The sequence below is a fragment of the Corvus kubaryi genome, unplaced genomic scaffold (assembly GCF_017639235.1).
Source record: "Corvus kubaryi isolate FWS band 111438036 unplaced genomic scaffold, C.kubaryi_AGA036_p1.0 37387, whole genome shotgun sequence".
Classification (NCBI taxonomy): domain Eukaryota; kingdom Metazoa; phylum Chordata; class Aves; order Passeriformes; family Corvidae; genus Corvus; species Corvus kubaryi.
The window spans coordinates 5,668,378-5,680,046 of record NW_024581129.1 but is presented as its reverse complement, the minus strand read 5'-3'; the positions used below and the strand labels follow the sequence as shown (position 1 = coordinate 5,680,046).

The 11,669-nt window shown below is 43.2% G+C and overlaps 1 protein-coding gene across 1 annotated transcript in view; it reads right to left on the bottom strand.

The window, feature by feature from the left end:
* Positions 1 to 2,460: 2,460 nt before the first annotated feature.
* Positions 2,461 to 11,669, bottom strand: part of FOXK1 (forkhead box K1) — a 57,095-nt gene continuing 47,886 nt past the window's right edge. Inside the window, exon 10 of the mRNA XM_042037585.1 lies at positions 2,461 to 10,427. Coding sequence (XP_041893519.1) covers positions 10,207 to 10,427 — 221 coding nt within the window. The 3' untranslated portion in view covers positions 2,461 to 10,206. The remainder of the gene's footprint in view (positions 10,428 to 11,669) is intronic.

Sequence of the window (11,669 nt, the reverse complement as noted above, 5' to 3'; positions counted from 1 at the left end):
TGATGGTAAAAGATGATGTATCAGCCTTTCCTGCAACCTGTTCATAAAACGGAGCTTTCCAAAACTGGTAAGAGATGTTCAAACCAGCTGCTCAGGTCTTCAGCGCTCCCAGAAGTTAAAAATCCACCAGGACTCTCTCTCCCGACTGCTAACACGGCTGAAACCCTCACCACCATGCTGAGCATTGCCCCGCAAGGAGGAGATGACGGGACGAAACTTGGCACTTTGCCCTTTTGTAATTCCCTGCCCTGTGCTCTCCTGGCATTAAAGTTCATTAACACCATGCCTGGGCAATCAGCCAGCAGAGCAGCAGCACGTGGGGAGCCAAAGATAGGATAATTTTAAAAGACACCCCCCCAAAGGGCTCTGGATGAATATATTTGCTCACTTTGTACGGTGTTGTTAATTTTTTAATTAGCTAGTCAACTAAAAAAAAAAATCCTCCCTGTAGTAACTGAAGGGAGACTACAAGAAAGATGGAGAGAAACTTTTTACAAGGGCATGGAGTGACAAGACAAGGGGGGAGGGCTTCCCACTGCCAGAAGGCAGAGTTAAATAGGATATTGGGAAGCAATTCTTCCCTGTGAGGGTGGGGAGGCCCTGGCACAGGGTGCCCAGGGAAGCTGTGGCTGCCCCATCCCTGGAGTGTCCAAGGCCAGGCAGGATGGGGCTTGGAGCAACCTGGGGTAGTGGAAGGTGTCCCTGCCCATGGCAAGGATTGGAATGAGATGATTTTTAAGGTTCTTTCCAACCCAAACCATTCAGTGGTTCTAAAATTCCATGAATTACAGCTACTTTATGTCAGTTGAGGACTTAAAAGATATTCCTATTTAATTGTGGAGCTCAGAATGTTCAGTCAAAATAAACCCAGAACTTAAATTGTAGCTGCATGAGGAGGACAAAGAAGGGAAAAGTCTAGCTACAAGACAGATAAAGCACTGTTTCCTGACCTCATACACTTAAATGAAAACAATTATTATAAATTACAGGGGAATGCAGTGGAATATTTTAACGTTCAAAATAACAATGTTTCACTTCATGACAAAACAAAAGCTGGAGCTGGAGGAGCAGTTTATAAGTCCCAGGGGAAGCATCACGGATCTCAAACACACATGTCCATATGTTCACTTTGCTGCGAGCCAACAGCTGCCCAAATAACTGACGGGATCAAAAGTGGGGTGTCTGAACTCTAAACACTGCAAGGTGTGCAGATACAGACTTCCTTCCTACATAAAAGAAAAGGAAAAAATATTAAACACACCATCCCCTCACTGCTACAGGAAACTCAACCCCCCTATGATGCTACACTGGAAGGATCCACGTCTGTCACCCAAAGCAGCAAAGCAATTTCAGGGCATTTTCTCTTTCATATATAATTTTATTTCTGGTTATAGAAACAAATGCTAAGAGGGGAAGCAACATTCCCCAACCACATACATCAAATTAAGGTAACAGAACAGTTAAAATAAATGAAAAAAAAAAAAAAAGTAGAAATTTAAACCTTTGTTATAGCTTTAAAATATTAACGTTCTCGATACATTAGAAATCACATTCAGATCTCAAATTACTTAAAAAATGTATGGCTCTATATTAAAAAAACAAACAAACAAAACCACTGTATCCCATTTGATGTGGAACTGCAGGTCCTGCTCCTCGGATGCAGGATCCCACCCTGGTGGGAGCCACGGCTGCCTGTGCAGTTGAGCATCTCACAGGAGCAGTGCTGCAACATGGCCAGAGGAAGAACATGAACTTCACATCCACTGCCCCACATGGAGCTTCCCCCTTGGGATACACACCTGCTTTTCAGAAAGCACTGATAACGAAAACAAGTCACAAAAAAAAAAAAACCAAAAAAAAAAAAACAAACAACAACTTTTGATATCAGCTGTAAAAAAAACCCCCCACAAACCCCAAAACATCTGGCTGGAGGTGTCTTGCACAGGCAACACCAGGAACTGAAATGCAAGCATGGCTTTAGTTTCCCCTTTCCATCACCTTCTTATTTTATAAAGTAAGTGCCAAACTGAGGTGAAAGGGGTAAGGCTGGCCCAGATCTCTGTAGCAAACCCTTCTGTGAAGCCATTGAGGTATTTCAGGTTCTCCTCTCAGCCTTCCCCGGGGATTCGGTGGGAATGAGCATCTGCAGAACAGGGGGAGAGTTGGATTTTTCTGAATGTTTTTACTTTTTAGAGCAATTATTCAGAGTTGGATCTGAATTTCCAGCTTTACCATCCGTTGCTCACACACAGCTTTTGATTTATCTCTCAACAGCTTTTAACAGTCTTTTGGATAACAGTCCTTTGGATAGCTACAGACTCTTAAAATGCTCTTTTTGGCTATGCGGGGGTTGGCTGGCAGGCTGGACAAGGCCAGTCTCCTCAGCACAAACAGCATGTCCAGAACCCAACACAACATATGGTCTTGTAGGATTTTTGCATTTTAAAGCCATTTTCTGTATCACTGTATTTGAATGAGTTTGGTTTGTTTTTTTTTTTTTTAACATTCTGTTTTCTATTAAAGCAAAAAGATCTTACAAACAATACTCTGGTTCCCTCTACTTCAAGCCCATTTGAGGGAGAAAAAAAGGAGAGATTAAGCAAGTTTAGGTTTACAGTAATTCAATTGCTACAGAGCCAACTTAGCAGCCTGCCCACCTCCCAAGAGCAGCATATAAATCAGCAGAACATCAGGATGTTCTGCACCAGACTTTTAGCAGCAAGACAGTGAAACAGAAGGAATTCTCACTTTTTCTGCTCCATTGAAATCTCATTTTTCTTCAGCTACCAGACATTTCTCCTCACCATTGCCCTTAGCTTTAAGGAAGGCTCTGTCTCAGACTGTTTTAAGTGAAACTGAGGTGGGGTAGAAGCAGGACAGAGAGGTCCAGATCACAGCACAACCTGGCAGCAGACACGAGGCAACACCCAAATATTAGGGGAAGTCTGGGTTTCACAAGGGCTGTGTTCTGCTGGATGAGGATGAAAGCTGCTTCCTTTCACTGCTCCTATTCTGGTCACTCTTCCTATCACCAGCCCTGTCCTCCCTGAAGTACTGAAGCCCCATCACCAGCCACTGATTGCTGAGGTGAAGCTTTCACTCAGATCCTCATAGAGAATTTCTGCTTCTGGAAGAGCAATTAGGATTAGGAAGTCAAGTATCACTTGCTTTTATTCTCAGAAGACCCAAGTGGTTCAAAATATACCCTTCTGTGAATTTAGTGATCCTTGTGGAATTAAACCACACCTGAAATTTGGCCAGTTCAGTAAAATTTACTCCCTGTGAATGGAAACATTAGAAAAACTCTTCTGTGCTTGTTTTTGAGGTGATATAGACACATCTCACCCCCCAAAGAGACAGAAGCATGATAAAAGGAAAATGATCTCACCACAGAGGAAAAGGAACTATTTCATAGTGCCCCAGTGTTAGCTTAGCCACCTGATAGGGACGAATTCCTCAGCCTTACAAGCATCCTCGTGGACCCCCCATAAATCACCTCTGTTAGAAATAAGGTCCCATTACTTACAGAGCAGAATCTGTAAAGAACTCCCTGCTACTGCATCTAGAGAGAACTGCAGACAAGAAAGGATTCCAGCTTTCATTAGTGCCATTTAGGGGATTTTCTTGCCAGAAAAGCAGTGTGGATTGGGGTTGCTGAAAGCAGGACAAAACCAGAAGCAGGGATTCCTACACAAGGAAGATGCAAGTACCAAGTTGCCTCTTCTGCTCTGCGAGAGGAATGAAAGCAATCACTGAAGTAAAACTGCTTCCCCTGGCTGCTCACATTCGTTACAAAAATAGGTTCATCGTTCTTTCAGAGTCAGTGCCTGGTGCAGGAATTTACCAATACACTACATAAAAGTCTGTGTAAGTACCATTTAAGAGAAAGAAATAGTCATGGACCATTTATATATCTATATTGACACACACGCCCACACACTCACACATTAATAAATATAAATTTTATGTTTACACAGATCTAATTTAATATTCTCTGAAAAAAAATATTTAAAGGGTTTCTTCCTTAGCTGCCACCCATGAATTGTCAATGTGTTTTTTTTTTCTGTCTTGAGAGCAAAGGGGTAGATTTGCCACAACTACCCTCATGCTCTGAAACTTAAAGTGACACATAAGGAGAGGACCAACCATACATTCTGAAAGGTTTTAGTTCAGTGTTGGTAAATTGAAAAGGTATCAAAAGAATTTTCTGAACATGTTAATACAAACGTCAAAAACTGATTCAAAATTTGGAATTTAAATATAGTGCTCCAAGAAAACCAAGTATTTTTCAAAATGTCTTGCTCAGGCCAAAGTAAAACGCTCCCTGCTGTATTACTGCCCCATGAAAGACACCCTAACAGAGAAATCCCACCCTCACAGCTAGGAAATTCCCACTACTGATTATGGTTTGTGAATACATCCACACCTGTGTGCACAAACACGTGCACTGTCCTGCAAACAGCCCACCCAGCAGAGAGAGACGCTGATCTAACAAATCACAGCCTGACAGCTGCCAGGCAGCCCAGAGAGAGATGCCCCAACCACATTTTGATCAGGTGCAGATCAACATGCAAGAAGGCTCCCATCAGCTCCAGCAATCCAGATGACCTTGTAGTGTAACAGTTTTCTGCAGCACAGCTGGCTCCATTGGAAGCTACACTTTCCAGCAGTAGTGTATGCTATAATAGTAGCAGCTTGGGCATAATTTTTCACCCAGAAGGACACAAAAAGTTATACAACAGATTGTTCAGTCATGTAACTGCAACGTAACACAAGAATCCTCACCAGATGCAGACCTTCAAGCAATGGAATTAAATTAAGAGCTGGATTAAAGGACTCTGGAGTTGACAGAAATAACTACAAATAGAGGCGGAAAACTGATGAGGAGCAGAAACAGGAGCTGCCCAAGAGACTGGCTGGCAAGAGAAGACAGATGATTTGCTGCAGGATGGCATTTGGAAACTCAAAAACTCAGTGTGCAGCAAGGGCAAAATTATGAAGCAAGTCCTGTTCCTTTAGAGGTTCATTCTTAATGCCCTAGTCCAACTTATTAGCAGCAGGACTTAAAAAAACCTCAAAGATTTTATATCAGGTAGAAACTCAAGGCAAGTTCCACATTGGATTGAACCTACCATTTGATAAGCTAAAGTACAGATATTTTAAAAGTGATCAGGATCCTTCAGCGCTGCTTCCTGCTCAAAAAGACCCAAGCTAGGACTGTTCCTTGGAAAAGAGGGACAACACAGTTGCATCTGCACAAATGCAATCCAGTTCACTCTGTGATTTGTTCCTTACACTTTACACTTGTCTTGCAGCAAGAGACCAAACAGATACTCGGCTGTACTGGCAAAGTGTAGCTACCAGGCCAAGGAAAAGGATTCCTCTTCCAATCCATCCAGCACTCCCCAGATCATGTCTCTGCCTTTGGGCTTCCCAGTACAAGACCTTCCGCAGCAATTCCACCTGATGGACAAGAAGAGACCAAAACAACCAGGCTGATTCAACCTTAAGAGAAGGGGAAAATCTTCCTGGAATCTTCAAGTACCTATCTGCAACATGCAGAGGAGGCAGAGCTGGGCTCTTCACAGAGGCAAGGAACATATGCAGCTGCATGGGAAATTCTTCTCATGTTGCTGAGAAGTTTTCACCTTGTGTGGTGAGAGTGGATTCTCGAAGGAAAGGTACAGAACTATTGCCAGGTTAAATCCTTGTCATCCAAGATCCCCAAACCCAGGTATAGCAGGGAAACACTTCTCTTTTCACCCTACATTTTGACATTCATTTACACACTAGCATACACCAGTGATACCAAATATCTCACTGGGAACACCCCCTGATAAACCAGATGAAAAGCTCCAACATCAACTGAACAGCCCCAGCAGGCAGGGAAAAGTGTTCCACACCACACTGCAATGAAGTTCAGGTCAGATGCTCTCACTTGCCTTGATACAGGTCCCTAGCCTTCTGTACTCTAGGTTTTTATTTCACTGTGGGCATTTCCTTACTGAAAAAGGAAAAAAAAAAAGTAGAAATTAACTCTGAATGACAACTCTAAGTCAGTACACAAGGCCAAACACGCAAAATCAAGTTTGCTCCCCCCAAAATCTGATGCCAAACCATGACATTGATTGCAGAAGCACTGTAAAGGCTTCAGCTATTACTTCTTTCCTCTTACAAAGCTTTAACATGTCTCTGAAAACACTCTCCTGAATAAGCTCTGCCCAACAGCAACATGTCTAGAACACAGCATGAAAATTAATACAGGGTGACCAAATTGACCTTTCTCAGCCTGCCCTGGAGCTCCATGTATTCCACAGGTATTTTCATCCTTGAGTCCTCAGGCAGAGCTTAATGCAAGGTGCTGCTCCTGTCAGTGGATAAAAATGACTGGATATGCTACAGGGGACAGCATTAATGGTATGAGGGAGGGAGGAATATGGGAAGGAAAAGGAGTTGAAAAGAATATATGAGCTAATCATGAACTTCAATTTTGTGCTCAGCACTGTGCCGTGTTATCACTAAATCAGATTAAATTGATCTTCCTCTAAAAAGCTTTCTGTATCACAAGAGTCAAGGTCAAGACAAACAACATGGAATTCCAGTGGAATAAAACAAAGAACAACTGCATTCAACTCTTGCAAACCAGGGCAAAGAAAGTTGCTATAAACTAACTGTGATCAAAGTAAAATTAGTCAATGTCATTGCCTAAGGTGAAAAAAAAATCAATAGGGAATGGTGGAAAGTGAATTCACACATTAAGAACTTGGCTTTACAGTTTTCCCAGGTCTAAGTTATCACAGTTTAAATATTCAATATGCCCTTTGTTACACAGACAGCAGAAAATCTGGTGAAGCCTCCTCCTCCTCTTCCCCTCAAACCTTCTTTAATGTAATCAAAGATGAGATGCAACTTTTTAGACACCAAAAGCAAGTCAGATTATCAATTTAAAATAATCCAAGTACGGCATATAACCATTAAGACAAACATTTTCTTTCTAGCTCAAGACTCAATTCTACCACCGCATTAATTTTCTCTCCTCTGCAGCCTGGCAAATCAGGACTGGTATGTAAAAAGAATGGTGCTGTCTTCCAGACTGAGCAGTGTTGAAAGAATTCATCTGGAGGCCTGAAACAAAATGTCTCCATCTCACATGTTCTGGATGAGGACTACACTTTTCCATAGCTCTCGACACGATTTAGCAAGAACAATTATTTTACCAAGCAATGGTTAGGCAAACCCACCAAAAAATCTGCAAGTGGCAGGACTGCTTCCTACAGTAGCAAGGGGATGCAGCAGACTGATAAAGCAAAAAACCCCTGACAGGATGAAATGACAAGTTCCAGACACCTCAAGCAGAAAAGGTGAACAGAACAAAGATACTTGCTTATCCTGAACTCCCATTTGAACCAGCAGGCATTGTGAGCCATGGAAAGAGAGAGGAAGTGTTATTCTGTTTTACATATTCAGAAGGCAGATCCACACATGCAACCTGAGGATGGACTTTCAAGAGGTATCTATAAAGCAGCAGCTTTATGGTGGATGAAAACATTGTCACTCAGCTGATGTCCTTCTGCAGTGCTGGATTAGTTTACAGAACTTTAGGGCCTAATTATTTAGACTCTCCAAGATAAAAGCATCAGCAAAGAAAAAATCCACAGAATTTTGGCAGCTCCACATCCTGAACAGTTTTCTGTTGGTTTTTCATCTTGCTCTGACTCACCCAACACTCTGGAAACCCAAGGACTCCTGCGCTTCCGGAGCGCTCCTGAGCCTCGGGGCTGTTTCAGAGGCGTGCCTGTATCTAAACCAGCAGTCACCCGAAAGTAATGATTCATCACAGACAGACTGTGCTGCACTCTCACTTGTGCCTTCTGCCTTGAAGTTCATTTTATTGACTCCTGGCTTTGAAAGGAGGAAAAGGCTACAGAAACCAGAGCTAATCCGTGTGCTTTTCCGCTGTGCCACACCTCACCTTCCCAGTGGGAGAAGGGACAGCTGGAGGCCAGCCTGCTTCAATTACTTTGTGGTCTCTTAACAATCCTCCTTCACAAAACCATTTTGAAGTACTAAAATCCCATCTAATAACTTGTCACTAAGGGCACACACCTGAATTCTGAAAGCCCAGCTGAGATAAATGATCTGTCATGAATATTTTATGTGCCTCTCTCCGCAGAAAGTAACCGCAAATCACGAGACCAAGAAATTCTTTCCTTCTTTCAGAAATATTTCTCACAAAACAATGGACTTGAGAATTAAACATGTCTGGGTTTTATTCAAGTGGTGGGACTTGGCTATTGAATAGGATTTGGCAAAGACAAAGGAAACCTAGAAGGGAACAAGTGATGCCAGCTGTTACCTTGCAGATTTCCTCCTCAGATTCCAGCAGGCACCAAAGGGCTGTGCCTGACCCCTAATCCCTATGGATATGCTGACAGTATCATTTACTGCACACTGGCGAAGGCTTTTGCAATGTTTCTGCAGTGGGTTTTGCCTCTGGCTTGCCAGACTGTACAGGACAGCAAATCAGTACAGATGGGGGACAAACCACCAGAGGCACAGTCCACCTCTCTTAAGTCTCTCTTGCCATAACCAAAGCCGTAACATTTGCTAAATTAAAAGATCTCTGCTGTGCTGCCAGAAGACATGTTAGCCAAGGGGATTGCAAAGGGTGTAAAGCCAAAGGGGTTTGCTGGAGGCTACAGGCAGGGGTGGATTTCTTTGCCAGTCATAAGGCATCACAAGCACCCACTGTTCCACATGGCTGAAGTGAGTCAAACCTGCCTTCCTCGAAAGACATCCTTGTACTATGTGAGGAGCCTGGAATACAGTTTGAGTAAAGGCCTCCTCCTACTGGCCAACTCAAATGGTCCTCAAGGCAGGAGACATGGGAGAGGGAGCCAAGCAATGAAAGGAAACCTCCAAATTCCTTCTGGTAAAACTGTTTAAGACCCCCAGTGACTTTTGCCACATGGAAAATAAAAGAGAAGTCTTTTGCCTTGGTCTACTACACCCTGACAGAATTTGCATGAACCACAATACGACCTCTGCTGCCTCTCATCCAAGCCCTAAACTTCCCTCTCCGAAGAGTAACACAGAATTTTGCTGTTAGCCATGGAATAGGGTCAGCTCTGATCTCCTGACCACGGTCCATCAAGCTGAGGATCACACCACCACCAGGAGGTGAAGGTGACTGCTTTAGTGCAGAACATCAACCAGTATTTTCTCAAGTTCATAAACACAGTGCCCATGCCTTCACCTACAGTGCTAATTTGAACACAAGCTGGTGCTCCACACAAGCTGTGATCAATCAAATGCACACAGAACCTCCTGGAGACACCCTTCCCCATGTGATCCTCAGGCATCAAGATACTTTGGCTATTGTCCAGAGCAAGTGATGGATAATTATAAGAGATCATTGAAGATACAAACCCCTTTGTTTTTAACATCTTTACAGGAACCAAGTTAATACAGTTCCTCTGTCATCCTATTCCCTCAGAGGGAATGGAGAGAAATTGCACCTGGAAATCCAGGTGGCTGAGCCCTGTAACTCTTCCTCCTGAATCCCCATAGAAATAAGCATTTATTTTCAGAATTTTCTTTTTTAAAAAACCAGAATAATTTGCCTTTTTTTTTAAGCTTGGTACCATGTTTCTTTAATGTTGTTGAGAGATACTGCACCCATCTTTCAGCATTTGATTGCCTTAGGTGACCTTTTTAAAATGGTGCTATGGTTCAAAGCTCTCAGAAGCGTGGTATTAAGGCATAGAACGTGAGGAGTTTTCTTTCCAGGGAGCAGACTGTGTTTGTATTACATTCCTTTAGATTCTGAACTGCAATTCCCATCCCCTTGGAGCCAAAAGGGGAAAAGATAGTTAAAAATATCCCAGCAGTCATACAATCAGTTGTCTGTATTTTTTTGAACCTTAAAAAAAAAAAAAAAAAAAGAAAAAGGAAAAAAAATCCCGTAAGTAGAGACAGAACAGAGTTCCAGATATGAGTTCTTGGGAGGGATTTTCCATTCTTTTTGGCACCTTGTGATTCTAACAGCTGTTGTCCTCCCATTGAAAAATCTGCCTTTAAAAAGAGCTCTTTATCAGCTGTGTTTTGAGCTGTTACAGTTGTGGTTGGTTTCCTGTGAAAGCTGCTTTAGGGCTCCTGCCATCCCATGCCCACCCCACCATCACTCCAGCTCCTCCCACCGGTTCTTCATTCACTGGTTGCCTGTCCTTGTGGCACTGTGGATGTGATGACTCCAGTCTGGGCTGGCACTGCTCCACTGGGCTCTTCTATCCGAGGTCTTTTCACTTCAGGTTCACTGGAGGAGGCTGCTGCAGTCTCTTCGGTCCCTGGCTTGCAGACCCGGCTGACTACAACAGGAGTGGATGAGCTGGCCTGGGCTGCAAGGAGCTGCAGTGGATTTGTAAGAGCTGGCAAGGAGGATAAGAGAAGCAGAATTAGTGGGATGAAGCAGAACAAGCTATTCCAAGAAAAGAAAGAAAACAAAACCCCACCGTCAAACATGCGACAGCTGGCACACGGTCGGGTGGTGCTTTCCAGTGCATTCTGAAAGCCTGGCTTGTCTTGTCCTTCCCTCTCCCTCCACAACCTCTGCTTTTCAAGTTTACCAAACCAGCACCAACCCCTCTGACAGGAGAACTTCCTTCTTCCTATCCACTGTCAAACAAGGCATTGCTAGCTAAGTATTCACCCCAAGCAAGGGAGGATCAAGCTCTGCTTATAATTACAGCACATCTCTTTGAGAGGTACTTTTGATTGTACGTGGCCAGAGAATTTCTCAAGAACAGCAACGCCCGTGTCCTGGGCCTTTTATTTGGAGGTTTAGATGCTCTCTTGAGCCCTGCTCACCCAGGAAGAACAAACGAGGCTGTTGGAAAACAGAATCCAAATATTGAGGGTACTGACATCCCACTTGTAAAAGGGGCAGGAAAGAGCTTACCCTAGACAACCACATGTGTTCCCATCAGAACTGGGATCAGAACATAGGAATTTCTGGCTTCCAATCTTGTATTGCAGTACTGACACAAGGTCTCACCCTCCCATTAATAAAAGTGGTGAGAAAAAAGACGATTTAAGTAGCAACCCTCCGTAAAAATGTCTACAGTTCCTAGTTCCAGACAGAGAATGTGCTTACACACTGACTTTTGCACACATCACTGCTTGGAAAACAAAACACATGCAGTTTTTGGACTCTGCATCAATCAGAGAGGAAGCCAAAGGGGACTCAGGAGACAGCACATCCTCTGCCCTCCAGACTCATTTGCAAAGGATGGAATGACTGAACATCAGTGCTGTGTTCACTGCTAAATGCATGAAAAAAGGAGCCCTAGGATAAATAAACAAAGCAAACAGAACAAAGGCCCTCAAAGCCCAGTAACTTCTACCAAGGCATGAGAAGGAAGCTGTAAAGTATCAAAAGGATGAAGGGAAAAAAAATTAGGGTAAGGATGAGGGCAGTCAGCAATTACAGCTTAGTGACTTAGAGAACCTAAATCACACAGTTGAAGAGAAGTTAACTTAGTACAGATGAGAGTCAAGAGATTCAGGCTTTGTTTTGTGAACCAGAAAATTTACTGCCACTTACAAAAAAACCTCAGATGCAACTGGAATACTTCCCAGTTTGATGACAGTTAAAAAAAGTTTGGTGAGAT